General features: G+C 31.3%; 1 protein-coding gene across 2 annotated transcripts in view; it reads right to left on the bottom strand.

The window, feature by feature from the left end:
- The window catches only part of LOC130891180 (alpha-2C adrenergic receptor), a 962,342-nt gene that overhangs the window by 681,512 nt on the left and 255,147 nt on the right, over positions 1 to 25,683 (bottom strand). For both annotated transcript variants that reach the window (XM_057795779.1, XM_057795780.1), the window contains exon 3: positions 12,313 to 12,556. In XM_057795779.1, the coding sequence (XP_057651762.1) occupies positions 12,313 to 12,556 (244 nt within the window). The remainder of the gene's footprint in view (positions 1 to 12,312; positions 12,557 to 25,683) is intronic.

Below are 25,683 nucleotides of genomic sequence, written 5' to 3'. Positions count from 1 at the left end.
GCTTTTTGTTTACTGAAAAAAGAGGTTTATTCAGTATACAAGGAGTCGATTTGATAACCTACTCGGGTAATATAAAAAATATTTAAAATACTTATTTTTTAAAGACAGATTTTAGGCTGGTTTTCACCCAATCTACATCAACCACTGAAATTTTAAGCCGTAAAGTAAAGTCAAGTAAAAATTATAAGCGTAAAGAAGTTTTAGGAATCAAAAAAATATTATTCTATCCAATCTGAAGTTTTTGGAGCATGATTTTTAGTTGGAAATTATTATTGACGACAATTTCAACCAATTTGTGGAACTATGATAGAGCTTCCAAGTTTATATGAGAAAATCAGAATATTCTGCACAATATTTGCTTTAGTGATCAGTGTACGTTTTTTCAACTATCAAACAAATGTGTCTCTTCTACAGCAATGAAAATACACGTCTTTTTATAAAATTGAATACTAAGTAGTTGTGGGAGGTACGTTTTGGGGCTCATATCCGTATAAATAGTATAACTGAACCTCTGATCATCGATAAATATATAGCTAGTGCCCTTCACTTGAACATATTCCAAAATGAAGATAAAATAAAGATAAATTCGTCGAATAAAATGTCTCCATCGTTTGACTTAAGGCCTCTCTCTCTCTCTCACTCTCTCTCTCTCACTCTCTCTCTCTCTCACTCTCTCTCTCTCTCTCTCACTCTCTCTCTCTCACTCTCTCTCTCTCTCTCACTCTCTCTCTCATTATTTTGGACCAGTTTGTGAACAGATTTTATTAATGGATAATTCTCCTCTTTTTTTCCTCTTAAAGTGCCATTTTTGGACGAAGGTTTGCGAACATCATGACCATTTTTATTTTATTCATAGCTGCTCTAAATAATTGGTTTAACGGTCAGTTGAACCACTTCCTTGAGTTTCGCAATCATGATATTCTTCGTTGTCCTATACCTCCCTTTCTTTCTATCTTTCTCTGCATAATCAATCTCTGGAATTCGTATCGTTGTCCCCTCACCACATGAACGAAATACTATAATTTGCGGGTTTTTGTGGTGGTCAATAATTCTCTTTGTGTTACCATTTTGCGTAGAACTTTTTCATTCACGATTTTATCTGTCCATGATATCTCAATATCAACATTCAAAAGGATTCCAGTATTCTCATTAGTGCCTTTTTTTAAGTAGCTGCCTCCATTCCGTACATAAGAATCAAGTATATATATGATTTCATCATTTTATTTTTCAATATGTTATTCAAGTTTTTACATTGAAGGAAGTTTTTAATTTCATAAAATATACTGTGAGCAATAGAAAATAATGAGCAGCATAGAAAAAATTTGATGAAATTAACTACTTCTCATTAAATATCTTATTACAAAGCACACATAAAAAATATATGTTAACAATTCTATTTAATTTTTTCAATTGTGGTGTCAAGGAAAATCGAGTAATTGGTGATAGCCATATGCTATAATCAGGTTTAAACTTCAAATTAAGTGTTAATTAGCTAAGTAATAGCTTGATTTTTTATAGGACTTCAAGTAAGGAGAACGGTTCAATTGAAATTGATACCCCGTTTAATAATTAGAGCATCTTAAGCACTTGGTAAAGATTTTATTGGAGGTAGGTTTATTCCGTTATTTTATTACATTACTCATGAAAATATTCAATCCCCAGTGTTTTTCCAAGATATCACCATTCATCACAATATGGCCTTTTCTTTATTGTTACTCAATAAACAGTTGTTACTATGAATAGAATTAATCGGTCTTTGTAAACTATTCTGGCCCTCTATATTGGCTATACTGACGATTCATTAATTCTTTCTCTCTTTTATCTTTTCTAGTGCCTTCTATTATACTCTTCCATTATTTTGTGGCTGCGTCCATTTCCGTTTAATTATTTACTCCTAGTATTTAGAAATATCTCGACCTGATTTGCAGCCTATCTTTTAGTCCTGCTCTTTTCTAGTTCTTGACTTTTTAAGCACAGTAGCGATTTTTTTATATTCGTACTTCACTTAACTTCACTCATCATTCCTAATTTCGTAGTTATTGCACTAGATTGGTTTTATTGTTATATTTTGGCTTCTACGACTCTTCTCATTTCTCCTTTCACGTCAGAAAATACTATTAAGTAAATTTGTTGAATATTTCAATGTTTTCAGCAAAAATAAATTTCCAAATATTGGAATTTCACCCATCGAATGACTTAAAAATCATCAGATATTCTTGGTGATATATGAAAAATGTTAACTAATCCATTTATGTAGGTTTTTCAAATTATTTGGAACTGATAGAGAAAAAGTATCATTTACAGAAAATTTACTAAGATCAAGGGTTATCTGGCCCCAAAACAAGATAAACAAAGATCCGTCACAAATTATTATAAAAATCATTATATAATCATTCAATATCATTTGAGAACATCAGCATGATACAAAACTATTTGAAGAAGACAATGATGACAAATAAGTGATCAAGGTTTCTTCCTTCAGACACATTTTCAAGAATAAATGTAATTTCTTTTGCTGTCTCTTAGAAAGTGACAATTGTGGTATAAACGATACTGTGAAAAAAGCTTTCTACGCATCTCCAACAAACGAGGTTATCTGCAACTAAAGCGGTTTATTTTGAGCAAATGTGGCTATCTTAGTATATTATTTATTGCATTATTCACTTTGAGCGAGGTCAGTTTGAGAATATTCTTTGTTCCAGAGTCTAGGCAGGTTGAACCAAATAACAATTATTATTGCCTCATTGAAAAAATTCACTTAATCCCATGTCTTTTTGAATGGATCGAGAAGAAGAGGTCTAAGGAAGAGGATTCAAATACTTAGGTATTACACTAACTTGCGAATTAGTGGGGAATGAACCAGAGGTAATATACGAAGAAGAATTGGCTCAAATTATATCCAGAAACGTCACGGGTGAAAAGTGGGACTGCAATCCAAGTATCTTCATATCCATCAGCCATCAGGTATCCTGAGACCTATCATCATATATGAATCTATCGCTTGTAGTAATATAACCAGCCTAGCAACCGCTCCAGAATTCAGAGCCAAGTTCCTGAATAATATATTCTGTGGCCAATTCAAAGAAGAAATTCACGTAATTTCAAGACCTAGCAAGGTCATTTCCAATAAAGAATGAAGAAGTTAGAGAAAAATAATCACATTTAATAGTCAAGCAGCCATTCAAGCACAACTAAGTTACTTTGTTGTTAATATCATAGCTCTTCTGCACGACCGATGAGATGTGGATCAAATTTAATAAAGGAAAAATGAAAAAAAAAATGGATTACCGGGACAACACGTTAGGACAGAAACAAAGAAGACTGCAGATTCTGAGGGTTAGAACTTGCTAGTATCAAGGCACCAGAGAAGCTTGGTGCTCATCAACTGGAAGTGAACTGCGTAGATCTGCAGCTGGATGCACAAAAATTTTATTTAGAATAGGAAGCTATTGATTTGGGAACCTGAATAGAGGCGAAGATCTAACAGATCTTTTAAGCCTCTGCAAGTTGTAAATTAATCAAGTATACATAAATACGTACTCATTCTGGGTAGATTTTATCTGCATTAAAAACATTACTATAACACAAATTTTCGTCATAGCTACTTAGATTTTGATGGTAAATTGAAAAAATTCTGTGAAAATGTGATATCATTTTAATTCTGAAATGCTAAAAAGAAACGATTGAATTTGCTTCCACAAAGAATACGTAAACATGTGGAAAATTTCTTTACAACTTGGTAGAGCTTCTGTATATACTTGGTTTTTGTGAAAAATCGAGATCTGAGAGAGTTAGTTCATAAGACAGTTTCAAACGAACCATTGTAGATCATTTTGTAAAGTTATAATTGTGAATTGAACTTCATCACTTCACCTCATTTGGTTTATTCGTGTAGAAAAAGGACATTTGTTGTCTGCTCTGATCATAGATCATAGATAGAAATTCATCAGAATATATAATTCAAAAACATATCCAACATATCAAACTACTTTTTGTCGAGGAAAATTCTAGATAAAAATTTAAAAAAAAAGGCGATACCTATTAAATTTTTGTGTAACCTAATCTAACCTAACTAAATGTTTGATTAAATATTGATGGATGAAAAATTCAATATTGAGAGATCAAAGCAAAGATTGAATGAACTTGATTCCTTTTTGCGATATTACGATAACAACAATATCAAACATTATTTGGAAAGTTTAATAGGTTCATCATACCTTTATCGACTCATATTTTTCATTATCATTTAAACCCACATTTTAATGGGAAAGCTCGATAGATGATTGATAATATCATATTAACTTAGAGTGAAAAATGCATAACACTATCAGTGATCATACACAGAAAATATAGATACTGATTGTGACATCTATAAGGAAATCCCATTCTCGACAATATCCTTCAGTAAGAAAGTGAAATTGAAGAACTGATTTAGAAATGGAGAAAAAGGTTATTTTATTTAATTTTAAAAACTGCAATATTATCTTGACTGAATTTCATAAAAAATCTCAAAATACTTTCATCTACCACAAATTTTCACATAAAAATTTCATGTTGGATTTATATGGAAAGCAATCAACCTAATTTCATAATATTCAGCAAAAGTGAACTGCATGCATATTTTGACCAACTTTATGCATTGCCATCCATTAAAATTATGAAGTGATGTACTTTGTGACCAGGTTAGTAAATATGCTGGTAATTCTGATAACAATGAGATTGATATGAATTTGAATTTGTATACACTTGAAATCGTTTAACAGTTTGCCAATGTCATATTCGATATTATACTGTAAACAATGTTAATTTAACAAAATTCCACATATTATTCATATTCTATGACAAACTCACAAATCAATTTATTTTCCCCGGGCATATTTCCAAAAAATATTATTTTGTGATGGCGTTACTATGTAAAGTTTGATATAGATTGATTAATGTGAACAATTTTAACCGCAACTATATTTTAAAATATTCATAGGATATGTGGAAAATACATATTTCATTATTGAACAAAGTTTAATAATACATAACATGACTTCATACTCACCCACGAGGTATGAGCAAAAAATACTGTGAGAAAATTTCCATAGCATCAATTTCTTATATTGCATCTACCTCAATCAGTATATTTCATACCCTTCTATAACGAGCTAATGATAAGTTTGAACTTGTTACGGCTAGTCACTTTGCTGCTGAAGCAGCTTCAGCAAGATCGTGTATCTAGTATGTCATGATGTCATGAACATGATTTTCAAACAACGATTTAACATCAATTTTGGTTTCAAATTCCCAGAATACTGTTCACAAATGAATAGATAGGAATGAATCACTGACAAGGAAAGATCGAGACGTCTTTCAACCTCATATACAGATGAATATAGGCAAGTGTACAAACTTGGTTATTCAAATAAACGATTGACTATTTAAGGGTATATTATGAGTCCATACAAAGCGTTTCAACGGGAAAATGAGATCAGTGTATGTTTTGAAACTTTTGATCAAATAATATAAAATAGTGCTTCAATTTTTACAGAATTTGACAAAATTATTACTAGAGATAATTAGGAGTATTGGCAACTCTTAATACAAAACCAGTTACCCAACTCGTTCCAGAAAATCAACAGTGCCATGTTTATTGTTTCTTCAACTTCTGAGGACATAGCACCATTAAAGTGCATTCTCTTTCGATTCGAAAGTTCTTGGCCGCCTTACTACATTAAGCACCATGTGACTTATGGATCTTCTACGACCGAGTAAACGCTAGGAGAAAACTTCTAGATATTTTTGAAGTATTGAATTTAACTGTGTTAATACAATACTTGGACGAGCATTGAGTTAATTCCCATATTCATTTTTCATTCCATTGATATAAAATAATTCGTCATCTTTTTTGTCAAACCACTGTTTAAATTTGAGAATTTGATTGGAAGTAACTGTTATGATAGTATCCATAGCTACATTTTAGGGTGTAATCTATCTCAATAACAATCATTATCCGTGTAGGCAATACATTGAAATATATTTTGCCTGATCAGATCAAAGATAAGTTTAAGTCAAAAGATCATAGATCTAAAACACGAAATCCATATCAAATGATTTGAATTATATTTGCTGCAATGCTTTTTGTTAGTAATACATTACAAATGTTGTGAAATTAATATTAAAAGGGATGATAATGAACTTAGATTGTCTAATTATACTCAGTGACATAAAAGTGTTACACCGTGTAGAAACAATATTTTGATCTTTTGGTAATAAATCAGGATTACAGCGATAATATTAACAAAAAAGTTCATTTACCTGTAAACAGAAAATAATAAGCAGACATTAGTCGATTTCTACGTGTGGAAACTCAGGGGCAACTTTAACGTTCTGTGGTGAGTACGCTAGAGTCTATGGATGGTGCTGTTTCGTATCATTATCCGCACATATTCCATGTCATTCTGCTAAGGTCGACATGGAATATTTAGATGTGGGTTGTATTACTGGAAAATTCAGATCACGTCTCTCTGGATGACGGCGTGTTACCAATTAAAGGATACAAGAGGCTCGGATGCGACGATATAATATACACATAGTAAAAGGTCTACCTCTTTTTCCACTCATTGGTAATTTGATAGCAGCAAAACGGTATCGCGGAGTTAGTAGTCTGATGCGATTATATTAACGCTCGGTAATACGTCTCGGTTGGCTTCCTTCATATTTTTGTACCTTCTTATATCAAGGGTCTTTAATTCCAATACATCGTTAAACAACAATGAACCAACATATCGATAGGTTACAATTCTATCCTTGACAGAATTGTTAGCATGGTGATAATTCCGCTGTGTCTAGTAGACGATCTCACAATGGATGAAAATATCTGTACTATTTGGCTGTTATAATCATTCCATTCCCATGAATGGAATTTGAAGACGTTCTTTGTGTTTTTAAATACAGTCAAAGGTGAAATATTATTATTGTATTAATATGTTTGTTGTAATGATGTAATCATGTGGAAAAATGTCATAAAAACACCGAACCCGAAACCTCCAGATTGATTACACTGAGTTAACAGCGACATTAAATTCATTTTCCATAGATGTTATATATATATATATATATATATATATATATATATATATATATATATATATATATATATATATATATATATTTAATTAAGAATAGTGCTTCTTTTGAATAGAGGTAAATTATTCTTTAGAGTCACTTGGCAATGCTCCAACACACTAACACCAACTAATTTTCTACGTACCAAATAGTCAACCGCCACATTATTGTAACCTAACAAAATTAGTTTCATAGTTATAATATATACGACATTTTGGCTTAAGGCAAGTGAGAAGAACTCGATAATTACTTGCCTGCGGCGACGGAAAGCTCGCCACTAATAATGCTGCTCAATTTAGTAAATAATATTGTGCAATTTGATACTAATAATGTAGGATTATATCTAAAAGTGTTACATATTTGCGATATTCAATGCGTTGGATTGGGAATTTTGGTCCTATTCAAGGCGATTAGAAGGAAAGTATCTTGTTCAAAGAATATAAAATGTTAATTAGGCAAGAAGTGAATAATGATCGTTATATGCGGCTAGAATATTACATTTCGTATGTAGAGTATTTGTGTTGTCTCTCAAAGAACAAATAAATTTAAATGGAAATTTGAAAAAAATTTAGTTTTATATATATACAGATATAAAACTCTCAATAGTACCATACTGCCATTTCTAACCAGTTTGAGATAAAATAACACGTAAAACAAATTAGTTCGGCGTTTTCAATTTAGAAAAATATCGAGATTTTAGATTTCAAAAAATATAACTTCGGGTCTTAACAATAATTGTATTGATTAAGCTTCGGTTCGTTTCTTTGCAACTGAGTTCAATAAGTCAAAAGTTTTTAATTTGGGGTGCGCAGTTTTAGGAGTTAGAAGCTTCATTTAGGTTTGAAAAGACGTTCAGAATGAAAAAAAAAGAAAATAATTGTTTTCAACCTGTTTATCTATTTAACTATCATTTATATTCGAATTGGGAATTGTCCCTTGATGTTAACGAACCATTTGTTCGTTAGGTAAGGTTAGGTTAACTTTAGTTGATTAAGTAACGTTCACTTTGACTCGAGGAGAAGATATTTCTTTATAGTTTATGGTTAACGAGGCTGAATCGGAAGTTAACAAATCCAATTATTGGTAAAATCAGAAGTTCTAATTTACGAATTATGACACCTTCATAAATGGAACCTAGAATGTGACCTCGAAAACTCCAAAATTAACTTGATTTTATTATGATACTGAACCGGCTAGAAAATTAATTCTCCCGATAAGAATAATTTCATTACTTCGATTTTCCGACTACATGATAATGGTATATTATTAACAAGTTTATAATGGAGGTTATTATTTACGAGGTGACTTTAACCGAGTGCATAATATCACATTAAACGCGAGTATAATACTATACTTAATCAACGATCACTATATATTTTTTAGATTGGAAAATTTTGTTTCATTATGAGTAACCCTATTTTTTTATTTGAATAACTATTTCATATGATATGTTATTGTTCATTTCAACATAGTACACTTCTGTTCACTAAAAAAGAAAGAATACACTGTTATTTTGCTTGGGTGAGTCAAACCCAATGTTACTGTCATCTAATACAATAATTAATATTTCTAAATGTTCTTGATTTTAGTTCTCTTCTGTTACAAATCTAGATTTTTTCAATAATTTTCCAAAAGAAAGATGAAGACTCAATATCGAGAGCATTAGGAAATATAAACATATCAAAAGGTCTACGAAATAAGAAATTTGAGTTTAGTTGAAGTAAAAGTACATCTAATGCGTCCTTAGTTAATTAAAATTGATTGGTAAGGATTTATTGGAGTGAAAGGGATGATAATAACTTTGGCTAATAGATCTATCCAGCTATCAGAACCCGAATTTAGATGTTTACCTATTCAAAAAGAAAAAACTGCATTGAAAGAAAATAATTATACGAAAAAAATGATAAATAACATATTCAAGAAAAGAATAAACAGATATTACAATCAATTTAAAAACAAAACTGAAACGAAACATCAAAACATAAAACATTTTTCCTTACCATATGTACAAGGACTTTCCCAACAATTATAGAGTTATTTCAATAAATATGATATTAGTATAAGTCATAGAGGACATAATACATTAAAACATAAAACACCAAAAAACATAGGAAGTTATATTATATATCAAGTGCCTAGTACTAATTGTGACGTTGTCTACATAGAGCAAACACCTCAGTATTTAGAAATTAGACAAAGAGATCATCAATACGATAAAAAAAATAGAACTGAATTCTAACAGAATTTGTTAGCACCCGACGTACTTCGAAGCAAAGGGAACTAAGGGACAATATTTTCGTTCTATAAGATAATTGTAGAACGTTAAATTCTGAATTGTTTATCAGCATTTGTTTGTCAGATTATTTCAACAAAACTAGCAAAATACCAGTCAATATTTATCACGACAATACGAGCTCTCACACCTCAGTTCAAATAAACGTTTCTGGACAGTCAAAACATCGAATTGATGGGTCATCCGCTGTATAGTTTTTGATTGTTACCCAATTATTTCTCTTTTTCTGTAGATCGAATTTTTCCACATCTGAATAAGCGTTGATGCGTTCAAATCATATGTTTTGGATGTACCTTAATCGGAATGGAAAAATTGCTTCGACAATTGGTTCAAACGTATGAAAAAGTGTCTTTATCTTAATGGACAATATTTAAAAAAACAATAGAGCCATATCCAATTATCAATATATGTTTTTATTCGTGTATCTCAAATTTCAGGTAATACATCGTAATGAGAGTCATTTTCAGAAGAAATACTATCAATATATGATGACTGGAGAAACATACAAAATTTTTCAATGAATTTGTTGTTGAATAATAGTGTATGAGGGTTGTCTGGAATTCCCGACCTTAATCTCAAGATATAAGCCACGGATGAGTTTTCAGGTGTATTGAGAGATTAGCATTATAATTTTTGCCATTTTGTGCTGTTTGACAATATCGAGCTCTCTTTGAATATACGTTATTGAAAGGCAATGCATCTACGCAAATTAATTAAAAGTTAGACACTGTTAACGAATTGAGATAAGATGTTACAAGAAGCTATCGGCATATAAAAAGAGTTCATTTGTCATATACTGATCAAAGAATGATACATGCGTAAGCTATCCACGTGATGGGTGCGCATTTGCTCTCTTTGAACAAAAAGCGCATTCGAATGAACATTTCTCAGGCCTTATTGATGCGATTTAAGTGAAATGAGGTGAATTTTCACAACTATACTCGTAAATTATATCTGTATCGATCTCTTCGAAAAGAGAGAGAAATAAAAACTGTTTTTATAGAAGACGATCCCGCACCGAAAATATGCGATTGTAATCATCGACTATCTTCAAAAACGTGAGACAATGACAGGATAGTATACGTAACATTGGTTTTTAGAGTATAGGAAGAAATCGCAAAATGCAATCGCATTTGAATAAAAAGAAAGTGATCTTTCGTCATGATAACCCCCTTTTTTTATTTAGCAGCTTATTGTGATTTAAACTCACAAATTTCACTTTGAATTGGTTGACCTAACAAAATATTCAGATCTGATCCCCAGTGACTTTTTGTTGAGTACTAACTCTCAAGTTTCAGTTGCAGAACATATTTTCATTAGAGGGAAACTCTTTCGCATACGTAAACACCTAGAGAAGAAACACGGCAACTATTATTTGGAAGAGCTGAAGACTAAACGAGAAACTTACCAGACATGCCTCGTACACCGATTCCTCGTTCTTCCAGCTGCATCAATTGCTGTTCATTTGCAATGAGAATGGATGCTAAGCATAGCATTCAATATATTTCCACTGATAGAGTAATATGCCGTCCGGCCTGTTAGGTTTTTCCACGAACTTCTTGAATCGCTCAATTGTTGATGAAATTTAGTTGTACCTGGTTGTATAAACTTGATTGATGATTCTGCTCACTCTATTTCAAAATTGTGCTGATAGTTTCATGTAATTCTCAATATTCGTACACGTCCTTAAATTAACTAAAGTATGGGATGGTGCTCGTAAACACTTATCATCATTCTGGCTGTTAACACCAACAAGACACATATTTATACAAAGCGCCTTGAGGTAATTAACCTTGAAAAAACTGAGGATATTGATCTCAGTATTCAAATCAGTCTTTCGAAAATGTCTAACAATTATTCAGAAGTTTTTTCTTTCTCAGTTTGCATAGTTTTGAAAGCCAACAACATTGTATTCACTCCAATCGTCTCCAAATTCAGTTAAAGACATTCTATATTAAGAACTTTGAACTGTAGAGGAAGATCCGTCACCATCAGTAGCAATATTCATGCATGTGGTGTGAGTTGTGAGTAAGTGGAGGTGATAGAAGCGTTACAATCGAAATTTCTACAAAAATCAGTATTTTAAGATTCATTAAGCTGTGAAAATTCCACAAAACCTCTTTAATATGTACTGTGTGAAATATTCTCTATTGATAATAATATTGTTATTATTAATAATGGATTAACATTTTTTACTTGTTACTCCCATCCATCAAAATGTCTTTAAACTATTTAAAATTGGGAAAAAATTATTTGATGCCTAATTCCTTGCAAAAATTTCATGAAAAATCTTAAAATTAGTAAAATAGGAACATACCGATTGGAAGCATATTATTGAGAAACTACAAATACAAGCGGAAGAACTCATATTCAATATCAAATTCATAGACATATTTTGTGATAATTCAATATAGCAAAAGTTCAGCTTACTAACATATAAATTCTTGTTTAATATTTAGTATCACTATCACTATAATACGTAACACTTATTTGCTGACAGTCGCTCCATCCTTCTGGGGACAGTGGAAAATTGTTAGTGTTGTATTCCATGTAGTTGGTATTCATTCATTTTATGCATATTTCTTCAATAATATGATGTTATATGGTGCTTAATGTGAAAAGTGAAAAGCTAGACATAACTCAACAACATAAAATAGGATTCAATATTGATAATCTAAAACAGTGGTTACAGAAGAAATTGACGAGTTCAATATTTATGATTCGTACATAGATTGCGTCTAATTTATCATTCCATGTTTCATTTAATTCGAAATAATAATTAGTACAGTTGTTTTTTCTAACTATTTAACAATTACGTAAACGTTATCTCTTCAATCGCTAGCTCACAATATTTATAATAGCATTTGATTAAATAAATTCATGAAAATGTGGGAAAAATCACCTACCTGGCATTTAGGATACTGTTCATCTTTTGGTCTTGCTACTTTCCATCCAAGTAATGGTGGAATGCATATTAAGGCAGACAATACCCAGACAGCTGCAATCATCACTATAGCCCTCACTGGAGTTCGTTTTTTCAAATATTCAACGGCTTGCGTTATGCTCCAGTACCGATCTAGAGAAATCAAACAAAGATTCATTATGGATGCGGTACTGAGCAGTACGTCCATTGCCGAGTGAATTTCACACCTGCAAAGGAAGAAACTTTATTCGTAAGGTAGTACGGTTGAAAATACTTTTTTCTACCACCAGTGTCAAAGAAACATTGATTGAAATCAATGTTTCTTTGACAAATATCAAAAGAGGTTCTATAAAAATTTCTGACAGGGTGATGCTTAACGGCCAAACACTATTTCTACCGATATACTTGATGGTGCTCCTGAAAATTTACAGAAATATTTTTCCTAAAATCATCCAGTACCCTCACAGTGTTTTGATATTTCATCTTTCCCAACGTTGTACTTCCTATCATTCCTAGCAACTTAGGTAAGAAGACAATATTATTACTGCTTTAATTTTGAAAAATTGTGTGCCTCTATCTACTTCTCTGATGTATTACTAATAAATTTTATTGACATACTCATAATGAACAGTCATTTAATCAAAAAATGAAAAATCAACATGGTTTCTTAAAGGATCGCTGTCACCAATTTGTCAATAACATAATGATTTGTCAATAACATAATGATAACATAGATAATTGCCAAAAACAATAATCGACAGTTGTAGAGTAACTTTATATATAGGAACTTCTACAAAGCATTCGGCATTCTAGTGTGCGGTATTCTTACAAGCAAACTAGATGCGGCCTCTCAGGATTTAATCAAAATAATTACCTCTTACCAAACAAAGGACGTTAGTTTGTTATATTGAATTATTAAAGATCTGTTGAGAACTAAGCAACATCTGATATTCCTCTGGAAAGTCATTTCCAATCCCTCATTATAACGTCTCCATGAATAATATACTCGATAAGAACTTATTAATTACTTCGCAAAGTTGATGATATTAATGATTGGGTCCCACTTTCAAATAAACCACGACGCATTGAGAAATGGTATATAATATAATTTTTGTTAAACGATGGACAGAGTTGTTTCATACAAAATACAAGAAAATGAAATTTAAACGCGCAACGACTTTTCACGATATTAGTGTAAGTTTTCTATAGTTCTTCCAATATCAATTGCTGAAGACAGTTATGCGAGGAACAATCAATATTTCATAAATATGCACGGCACTCATACCAAATTAAGATATGAAAAATAATACTGTAAGTAAGGTCCAAGTTGGACTACAATTAAGTGCATCTGCCTAAATAACAGCGTGTAATGCCGTCCAATATATAATGCGACTTTCTTTTAACGAATACTTTCTCGCATAATTTAGACATATTTTTAAAAGTATTTATAAAAATAATAAATGTATAAAATCAGGTATCTACGCCAATGGTAGATAAAACAAAATTGACGATAAGGATTTATATAATCTGCAATTGATATTAAAAGAACTTTACTGATATTCCAAATTATAAAATGTATTTAAGAAAATTAGTGATTCAGATCTTGTTGAAAACTTCAGATTAAATATTTTGAGGAAAGCTGAAAATAATGAAAATGAATGATATACTCAAATTCTTTTGCTTTCGTTTTCCCTGTATGTTCATGCAGCCAAAATTTAAAATTAACATAAAACTAATAAATCAAATTACTAGTTGACACTGAAATGGTACTTGTAGTTTATGCAGAAAATTTACAATTAAATTTAAATTAAAATTAATTTGAAAGTTCTTCAACTTCCAATTTCCAGGTTTGATTCCTTTGGTTCTTTGGTAATAAAATTATTATTCGCGTTATTGCGCCGATTTCGGTCTTAATGTTTTATTATAAAAACTGATATGAGAAAAAAAAAAGGGAAAAACAATGTCTGAAAGTCAGCAATGTCCTTCAGACGATAGAATACTGATAGACAGTGTCAGAAGCTTTCTATATTTGTATAACAAAAAGGATCCATTTCAAAAAAATAAATTGAAAAAAAAAATGCCTCTGCATAAACCAAAAAATCAACACCAAGTTCAATTTCAATTTAGTTTCAATTTTGGCTGCATGTCTGAAAGTCGGCAACGTCCTTTTTACGATGGAACACTGATAGACCCATTTCACAGAAATGAAATGAGAAAACAAAATGCGTCAACTTACTGTGTGAGCCAAAAATCAACATCAAGAAAGTTCAGTTTAATTTTAGTTTAGTTTTAATTTTGACTGCATAAACCAAGCTTAAGAATAAATGTATTTTTGTGTTGAATTACAAAATAAACAGCAGAAAGACAACAAGCACTGACTACTTCAGCTCTATATAATCAAAATTTTTTGAGAAATATTATGATAAGTTATAACCATTCGAGAACTAAATTAATCCATTGAATTGCAAATTGCCAGTACCAACAACCATAGGGCTTTTCGGAAACTATCATCCTGGTTCAGATAGATCACTTATAAACTGATTACGGATTCCAAACCAGAACGAGATTTTGATCATAGTTTTTAATCATCGCATGAAATTTTCCTTGGATATTTCAAATTTAAAATATGATTTATGAGAACATTTGATATTCATTGCTTTTTGTGCGGTAATTCTTCCACGATACTCATTTAGTTGTATAATCTATTCTTAAAATTCCCTAATTGTTATTGAGTAGTTATCAAAGATTTACCAAAAAGTCCCATTGTGTTATTATTAAGAGCCAAAAATTACATACACAATCAATCTTATATAGAATTTGCGACTAAAATGGTTTGTCTTAGTCTTTTTCATTAAACGACAAATAATGATATTACTAAGTAATTCGCTTGTAATGCACTGGGAAAATGTAGGTCTCACCGAATATTTATTATAATCGGTATCCATAAGAATTTTCTGGAACCGATAGTGACATTCATAATCTTCATTGATACCACTACAAAACAGTATGTGATGTGTGTTTCGATTATCAGGTTATCATCCTCAGATATCGAAAGTACACTACAAAGTGAATTGCGAAACGCTTTCCAATTAGAGTAATTGTGAATTACTCTACACGTTTTGATTTATCTACATTTATCTAGATTGCCTACATTAAACCTTACTGTTTTTTAACGACCTTATGGTTTAACAACCGTCATAGGTTCAAGTAAAGCAATATAGGAACTGATTTTTTCCTGTAAATGAATTTGAATCAAAAATTGTATTTAATTTACAGGAGAAACCCAGATTTTTGCAGTAATCGATTATTTATTGTTCCACAGTGCAGCATATTAGGAGATTTTCAAAAAACTGGGAAATTAGAAATTTGAATCTTGTTTAATCACATGAACAAAGCCTAACGAATGATTTCAGAAAAGTAATTTCTCCAAATTCATGCAATAGTTATGAACAATTTTGTTTGTATCCGTAGAATTTTGAATTGGTATAATGGATCATATGCTATTTACTAGCAGTATCAGAATTTACCCTTATAAAATCTGTAAAGCTGAAAATCCATTTACGCGTATTAATGATAAACTTTGATATTTGGATGGGCAAATCAAATATTAGGTACATTTTTCATTACTCTGTTATTTTGTTTGATGCTCGATAAATGATAATAAACTAACAGATGTATAGAGTTCAAAAATTATTGTTCTTATTGAACGACATAGTGAACAAGTCACAAAGTTCTCTAGAAAAATTACATGTGAGGACTTAGGAACTCTCAATGATAGGCTAACTCCTAATAGCTGCAAGTGTGAGTGCTTCTCAAAAACTTCGTACTCGAAACTTATACCATAAAAATGTTCAATTGATACTATTCAACTAAAATCAATCAGCTACTCGTATTTCAGTTAACAAAATTAGGATTTGCGATAACCAGTAACCAAAACTTCAAAATGTAATTATCCATGAAGGTATCGGAAATAAAAACTCATTGGCTTTCCATTATATGAACTGGAAGGATACAAATATGTTTATTTGGAATTAGGATCAATAGTTGGCGTGGTTTTACTGGAAATAATTATATATTTGTACATAGTAATGTACCTCCTTATACTAGCTTTATGTGGCAACTTAAACTTCCCAACTCAATCTTAATGGTAATTAATTTTTCATGATTATGAGAATAATCATTTATAGATGGGAAAAATATGAATTAACAGAATATTGAATGAATTTATTCAAAGTAAGATCATATTTTCATAACAGAATGTACTCGTATTACGAACTGCCTTTGCAAACACCTTCCATGACATTCAAATAATCTTCGCATATTATTTTGGAATGTTTTCTACATACAATGTCTGGTCTAACATTTATTGAATCTTGAGTTACATTTTTTAGAAAAAATATTACTTTGGGTTAGACATAGAATATGGACGGAAGTTGATAATTTTCAAATCATATAACTGTCCACTGTTTATTGAACGACTTCCACTTTTTTGTTAATGGAGACGAATATCAGGTGAAATAACTTGAACACAAAAAGTCATCAAAAATTCCAATTTCCTAATAAAAATCTGTCTGGCGTCCAAAGGACGACGAGGCACCCGGAAAAAGGTTAAAACTAACCTATCCCTTCAACAGAGAGGAATTCTATTGGAAGTCTATAAATATGCAAATAAGAATGTTATCGAGACAATTTATAACATTCACCACAAAAGAAGTTAATACCATACATCTTACATCTCATAATATTTATTGAAATGTATCATAAATTTTGTATTGTTTTTGCATTGAAAGATTTCAATTCAAATGTATTTCGATCATTTATGAAAAAAGTAAATTATAATGAACTCACAATGAGTAACTGAAGATATAATATTCTACCAAATTATTTTAGAGACTCAGAAATACCGATAAAGTCTTAAACTCATAAAGGTAGATAATTCCACATAAATCACATTATGCGGCCGAATCATAATAAGCAAGAACAACCTATATCCAACTGTAAACAGAATCAAGAACATACATATGTTTCCAAATAAATTAATGATAATTGGAATTGTGAGATAAATAATTCTACAGATATTATACGTATGCTTTTGAGTATTTTGAATTAGTAATTGCCCTCTCTGGATATATTTGAGTGTTTATCAAGAGCTTCAACGAGTTAGGAGAAAGTTTAGTATAAGTAGTTGTAAGTTAAATTATGATTTCCATACATAGAATAAGTATTCATGTTTTCCAACAGATTATCTAATAATAATTAAGCTATTTTCTATGTAGTTCTATTGTTGATAATGAGGTTGACATTAGATTTGATCAGAAATTGAGAATTAAAAAAGAATACGATATTGAAATAGGTATTGAGTTGGAGATTGTATATTATCTAACAAACAGAATTTCGCAGTGAGTCATTACATTTTCACGTAATATTTTACAAAAAATATGACGTATGAATTTGGATGATTGCTCGACAATTCTTGTTTTCCAACTTTGAATAGACTCCGCGTTATTCGCTTTCTTCATAAAACCATTGGATTATCAACGAAATACTTTTTAAAGGAAATTGGTTGTAAATTAGGTAGGAAATTATCCAATAGAAGTGTTTTTCATATATCAAAAAACATTATGAAGTATGTATTATCTTTAGATGTAAGAGAAGAACCAGTCGATGATAATGTATATTGGCATAATAACGACTTCTCAAAATTTCATGAGTTCTCCATGATCACATCATTGTCTCTGATGACTATCATTTAAATCTGGAAATATCTCTTACAGCTTTCTCTGTCTTCTCCGAGATGGAGTACTTTGAATTTTGATATGTTCGAGCGGTATTTGTGATTATGCCACTTCTTTGTTACCACCGATATAATAAAAGAAATATCATTACGAGGATGTCTTGATATGTAGTTAGCCTAGACCAGACATGTCCACCGAAATTGTGAAAATCGAAAAATTGGAGTAGCGAGCCATCAACAAGTACCTGTATTTAAAAGGGTTGAGAGGTAAGCAGATTCACGAAGTTAAGCTTAATACTCTTGGTAATTAATGTCCTTCGTATGCGACCGTGAAAAATTGGATTGCAAGCTTCAAAAGAGGTAAATTTTTCATTGAGGGTGATGACCGATCGGAGGCCAGTTTCTGTGTCAGTCCCCGACAATATCGATGCAGTTCATTCCATGATTTTATCAGATCGTTGAATTGGGCTAAAACGGATATCTAAAGCACTGAATATTTCATACGAACGCGTTCATCATATAATTCACGTCAATTTGGACATGAGAAAAATTGCTGCAAAATTGATCCCCAAATGTTTGAATGTTGACCAAAAGCGTGCAAGGGTAGAAGCATCACGTTAGATCTGTGCTCGATTTGAAAACGATGTAGACTTCCTAAACTGAATCGTTACTACGGATTAGAGTTGGGTAAATTTCTACGATCCAGAAACAAAGCAACAATCGATGGAGTGGCGACACTCTGGTTCTCCAAGACCTAAGAAGTTTGTGTCCAAAAATATCCTGAAAAAGTTCTTGCTTCAGTTTTTTAAGATTGCCATGGAGTAATCAGGATTGATTTTTTGGATAAGGGTAGAACAGTAACTGGAGAATACTATTTGACATTACTGACCAAACTGACCACAAAATTAAACAGAAAAGACGTGGAAAGTTATCCAAAAGTGTTTTGTTTTTGCAGGACAACGCCCCTGCACACAAATCTCATGTCACCATGCAAATAATTCGTGATTTAGGGTTTAAATCACTAGAACACCCCCCTTATTCAGAGGTAATGAAAGCTGTAGAGGTCTGGTTTGCAGAGCAAGAAGAAACATTTTTTTCAAAGATCTAGAGACGTTACAGTTTCCCTGTAATGAATGTATCCAATTAAGAGAATATGTTGAGTAATAAAATATTTTGTTATTGAAATTTTGTTTGGTTCTATAGTAGGCTAAGAATTTTTCAATATAACCTCGTACTTAAGAACTTATTCTTATAATTTAGTTATTTTATTCCCCCAGAAATTGTTTGTCTCAATGAATACGCAGCTAGAAATATTTTGGGGTGTGCTTTCAATGCTCTAGATAAGAATATTAGAATTATTTCTTAATCATATGAAGTCCTCACTATTTGAATAATTGAAAGCTATTGGAATACATAGGGTGTGTGAGGTGTGAGGTGTGAGTTGAGAAACAAGAAATAATGAGTGTGAAAAAAGATTAATTGTTGAATGTGGTGGCTAGGAGGAGGAAGGAAAAATGAGATTTAAGCTCAAAAGTTCTAAGACAGTTAAAGTACGTAAGCTGATTTAGTAATGATCAAACAGAGTAACAATTCATTCCAGAGAGTAGCCAATTGGGACAACAAACTGGAGAAGCAAATTTCGTACCTATCAACAGATGAAATCTCGAAGATGACTAGACCCGACGGCACGATGGTTGCTTGCTCAGTAGGATAAAGTGACATAATAGATGTGTTGAAGCTGACCTACACTCATGAGACATATGTTAAAAGCCGAATTAACAATAAAGAAATTCATTGCCGTGGGTTATGCCTTGGAAGGAAGGCCGATTCCTCACCATATCCCTACGAGAAGAATGAAATAAAGTCCACTTTTAATCGGTCTACTAATCATAGCTCTAGACATTACAACATTAAATTTGAGAGTTTTCCAGGAATGTGATATAAATCTAGCAAGAATGGTTTCATTCTTTAATTTATATAACTAACGAGATGTAATCAATATTTTAGCAGCCATTCTTTGAAGAAATTATGGATGGATCAGGAACAACGAAAGATTTTAGCGGGTCTGTCATCCTAGAAATTCGGTAGATGCATTTTAGGTTGAAATTTGAAAATATTACAAAATCACTTCTGGTATATGGGAAATAATCAAATTTTATTCAACGACTGGTATGTATGGAAGAAATTGCAGAGTAAGTACTGAAGGTGACAAATTTAATCTGATCATATAAAAGAAATTGTTCAAGAAAATAGAAATCTCCATCCAGAAGTTCTTAGCAGCGAGAATAACAAGATAGACTCGACTCGTACGATGAGACACGTCATTAAATAAACCAATTATCACGGAACATATACCTAAGATGAGGTACCACAACCATGTTGCCATCTCTCCAAACGTAAGATAGAGGACTAACAGGAGAACAATTTCACCAAATGAAGAGAATGGAAAAATAAAAATCTTCAACACAGTGAAGATAGACACAGTAAAACAGGTATCCACTAAATTTGTACAGAGTAACGAACAGCGGCTTGTGAAACATGTGCACATCGAGGCAATCCAGCTCTTCGACAACACCTAGAGAGAAGACTGAAAAGGACGAAGCCTTTTGTGTTAATTATCTAAGTGCTTAGTGTAAAAGCAGAGGAAAGTGCAGTTCATGCGTCACAGTAAAAAATGTCATGACGGTAGTTCTGGAGGTCATCTGAGTATAGCGAAGTCGTTGCAAGACATTACATTAATGATTCTCTTAGGAGGAGAAACTGCGAGGAAGGTGTCCGATCACATGTTGTGCATAGAGAGGGAGCAAACTAACGAGCAGTTTCTCAGGTTATCTTCATTTAATTTGTCATTTATCGATATGATAACATTGTTATCAAAGTTGGATAGATTATTCAGATAGATAATTGATTTTACTCAATAAGAAATGTTTAAATAAAAGGAAAAAAAATGGATGAGGTATATCATCCAATAGTTCCATTCTGTGCAGTTTGGTATGTCTAATCAACATGAGAACGTTTGCTGAGGATATCCATCTATTCATCTTAATTGGCTAACCTTCGAGTTATTCAAAACAGTTTCCATCAATAGCTTCTATCAAGCGGGTGCTTTGATTAATATTGATTGAGTAGCCCCAGCAACTCCCATTCAAATTGAAATCCCGGAAAATGCTAATATTACCCTGTATTTGTAGTATAATATCAATCTACCCTCCTTTTATTGTTTTGTAAAATTGTTAATTACAAATACGATCAATTTGGAATATTTAATTGATATGATTGAGTTCCTTCTATTATAAAATTGATTCCGTTGAAAAATCAGTAATCTCAAATTAATACATAAGAAAAACACCAAAGCTGCCGTATCCGAAGATGTTATATTTAGTGTTGGAGCTTCAAGGATAAAATTCATGAGTTGAGTAGTTTTGATTCGTGGTTTCATAAAAATCTGAATTTATAATAAATAATATGAATACTGACAGTAGTGACGACTTTGATAATACTCCGTCAGAGATATCGGAAAAGCAGCAAAAGTTACTTTAGATTTGTTGTCGGCAATTTCAAAAGAAAAATATGAATTAGCATTCGAGAAATTTATGAAATGGGGAAGAAATACAAATATAAAATCTTTTTAGGAGACTGTACTTTTGGTATACTTTGAAGATGTGAAAATTTCAAGTACTTTATAACCTGATATAAAATATATCCTACAAAAAAAGGAAGTTCCAGTAACTATACATTTTTATGATCATTACGGGGTCGACGTTATTTATCATATCGTTAGATTGTATGTCACAAGAGCTGGTTCGGGACGGTGGCCAAATCAAGTTTTTTAAAATTCGTTATTTGGTACGGAAACCTGGAATTTGAACAAGGTAGAAAACAACTCTGCTTCAAGTGAAGAAATTTGATAAAAATCCTACTACCAAAGAAGAAAACCTATTGAAATGAGGATATGTATCATATGATCGGAAAATGCTAAGAATGAAATGATATCAATTCTTGAAATTTCAAAATACTTCTCAGGAACGTCTTTTGATGATAAAACTATCTATTATCTAATTTATCTACTGCAATACATATCAATTTTAAGATCAAATATCTAGTTGAATTTACACAATAAACAATTTCACATTATTATGCTCACCGCATCCTTATTTCGCCTCATTGTAAGTTAATTTGAGTTATCAATTTCTCGATAATTTTATTGGGACAGTCAATCTTAATTACAAAGATACAAAATCTCAATATGATAATTTGAATTGATTGCTTAAAGCTGGGAATGTTGACGCTGTTAGTTATAACATACCATTTATTTAACCTTGATATGGAGTGTAATTCTTGAATATCCAATTTATCTCCTGCAATACATATCAATTTTGATATCAAATGTCTAGTTCAATTCCCACAATAATCTAATAAACGTCCAACAAATAATTTCACATTATTATGCTCGCCGCGTCCTTATTTCGCTCCATTTTAAGTTAATTTGAGTCACCAATTTCTCGATAATTTTATTGGAACAGTCAATCTTGATTACAAAGATACAAAATCTCAATATGAGAATTTGAATTGATTGTTTACAGCTGAGAATCTCTACGCTGTTAGTAATAACATACCAGTTATTCAGATTAGTTATGGATTGTAATCCTTTTGTCTTTCCTGATTATATACCGCGACGAATAATTATTCCACCCTGGAGAACTTAATAGCGGTCATCTTTCTAGCGAATACGGAGCTTCTCATTCCGTTCAGAGACACTTATCTGAATTAAAAATCTACTTGTCCTCCAGTACCTTTCGACACTTGCTTTGAAAAACATTTGTTTTCTCATTGACAGAGGTGTTAATGATATTTTTTCTATATACATATCATTATCTGGTTATTAAATATTTACATCCAAATTTAGTGTGGAGTAGTCGCAACACCTCTTTTGAACAAAACAATAACATGGGCTGCAATTGACCAAGAAAATTATATGAATTGCGCATAAATGAAACTAACATAATCTGAAACATATTCTGAAGTCAATCCTTTCAGTATTTAACATAGAAACAACATTGTTACAAACAGTTTATGGAGTGGCAACTTTGTAATAAGACAAAATGTTTTACTGGTTTACTTTAGCTTTTAGCTGCATGCCACATGTATATAATGGTTATAAGGCAGCAGTATGAAGTATAATCGTGTTTTATTGTTAATGAATTCTGTATGTTTGTATGCTTGCATAGTAGCAGAAGATATAGTGAAACTGTTTACATCAGAAAAGAGCATAAAGAGCTGAAAGAAAATAAATGATAAAGTGTAGTCATGAATTTTTGATAAACTTTAGTTTCTGAAGACGATAACTTGATTATCGAAACAAGCGCCGGATAGTGTAATTGTGAATTTTGGTATAGTGGTAGTGCGAAGAGTGTGTTCAGTATGAGTATAATCTGAGGTTATAGAAACTCAACCTTAACTCAACAAGCTTTGTAGTTATTTGTTAATTTTATTCATATCTTTATCAGTATTATTATTATCATAATCATTTTAAAGTAAATAATTCTCATTCTAGTGTTAATTGGAAAAATGAGGGCTTGAAATGTAACCACAATTTGATGTTTGTGTGTGAACCAGAAAAAGATAGCTATAAGAATTTGAGGAAACTTTGATCCTGGATCCGGAAGATAATCCATTAGCTGATTGCAGGATTCCTTTGTTTATTGGTTTCGGTGGAAATTCGAAAAAAATCTACTGAATCCTTTTTGTATTAGAACATTTCCACGCGCTAATATATGAATTCGTATTTTTTCTTTGTCTATAGACCTTTAATCAGTTGTCTTATAGATTTTAGGTGTTTGATTATCATTTAATTGCGATTTACCAACTAGCACGTATTTCACACAAAATTTTACTACCGAGAATCTATTCTTATTCAAAAATCCAGAAAGTACAAAAACCGCATATGAGAATAAGAACTTTTGAAATTAACACGAACAAACGAAAAGCCAGTTCAGTTTATTGTACTCACACACTAATTCACAGGGGTAAGAAAGATCCTATCATATAGCTTTGACCTCAGTTAAATAACAATAGTGAATATGATAAGGGCTTCTTCCATAACATTCAGATTGCAGTATTCGAAAATTTTTGTCGGTTGTAGAAGTGATTATCCAATGAAGCTGAAGCTCTTAAATAAAAACGTCTGAGAACATTTTTTTATTTATTTTTGTTTTGTTCAAGCCACCTCAATCAAAGGATTCAGTTTTTTTCATAATACTCTTCTTATTTCTTTATGAAACATTTAATAAGTTGAGGTTGGGTGATAGATTTAACTATTTTAATGTTTTTAGCTCCTTTGACAAATTTGGGAATATAGAGTTGAGGCGATTCCGGACTTTGCGTTATCAATATGTTGATGTTGTATCATACCGTATTTGTTTTAATTTGAGAATTTAATGTAGCATAGTAGTTATTTGCCAAAGTTAGAATCTCAATTATACAGGATCCTGAAATGATATCCTGATCCTGATATCATGAAAAAATTGCTGATGATACGATGTCTGATGATATATTATGAAAATAGAATATCTGATTAAATCTGCGGCGAATGATGATAATGATTGATGAAATTCTTTCAAAACTATATGATACACGAACATGGAGGATTCTATCTGACATTCAAAAGGGAGCTGAAGGTGGCATTTATATGAAAAGATATTATTTTACGCTTCGAATTTAACCACAACAATTATCCATAAATATGTTTGGTAACTCACGTAAGAATTGTATTTCTAATAATCAAGTAAATGAGAAATATATGACAGACAAAAATAGCAATGCATAGTAACTTTTGAATCTTATAATTACAACTTTATCGATAACATTATCGATAAATATATCGATAACTACGTTATTTTTGGAACGTAAGTTAATCATATCAAGGCAAAATTGAAGTCCGTTGGAGTAATACAACAAAATAAGTTATTAATTTTGATTATTTTCATGGAGTTTAACAAGTAGTGTGTTTTAAAAGGGCTACTTTGGAATTTTCCAGATAATAAATTACGATATTTGGGGATGTTATTCAATCAAAAACTCATAAATGGAAGTTTTGTAGGAGTTCATCGATTAAAAATGATTGTTATACTATTAGCTAGTTAGATGTGTTGAACACCATTGTACCTAACAATGCTAAAAGGTTATTTGTTTGTGTCTTTCTATTATACTATATTTGCTATATTTGGTGAACTACAGGGAAAATGCGCTCAAAAATGAGAAAACCTGAGAAAAACTTAATACCAGGGCAAATGTCAAAAGACGATATTAGAAAAAAGACATTTGCGGGAAAGTCCATAAATACTAGAGCATCAATATCCTATTTAAAGAGAATATTATATAAAATAGATCCTGATTTTTAAATATAATCAATAATTTATAGAATATTTAAACCTTAAAAAATGATATGTCAGAAGCTTTCTCCCAATAAAAAATCAAGAATCACATTTTCCGTTATGACAGTCAGTTTATATTTTAACTACTATATCCAGCAATATTTTTCAGTACACAGTAACCAAAATAATAAATTTTTTCTGAGTGACTTTTTCATATCTTGAAGAGAAATTATTTTTCACAGTATTA

Source organism: Diorhabda carinulata, chromosome 3, assembly GCF_026250575.1.
Source record: "Diorhabda carinulata isolate Delta chromosome 3, icDioCari1.1, whole genome shotgun sequence".
In the NCBI taxonomy this organism is placed as follows: domain Eukaryota; kingdom Metazoa; phylum Arthropoda; class Insecta; order Coleoptera; family Chrysomelidae; genus Diorhabda; species Diorhabda carinulata.
Note: the sequence above shows the minus strand (reverse complement) of the source record. Positions and strands in the feature narration are given on the sequence as shown.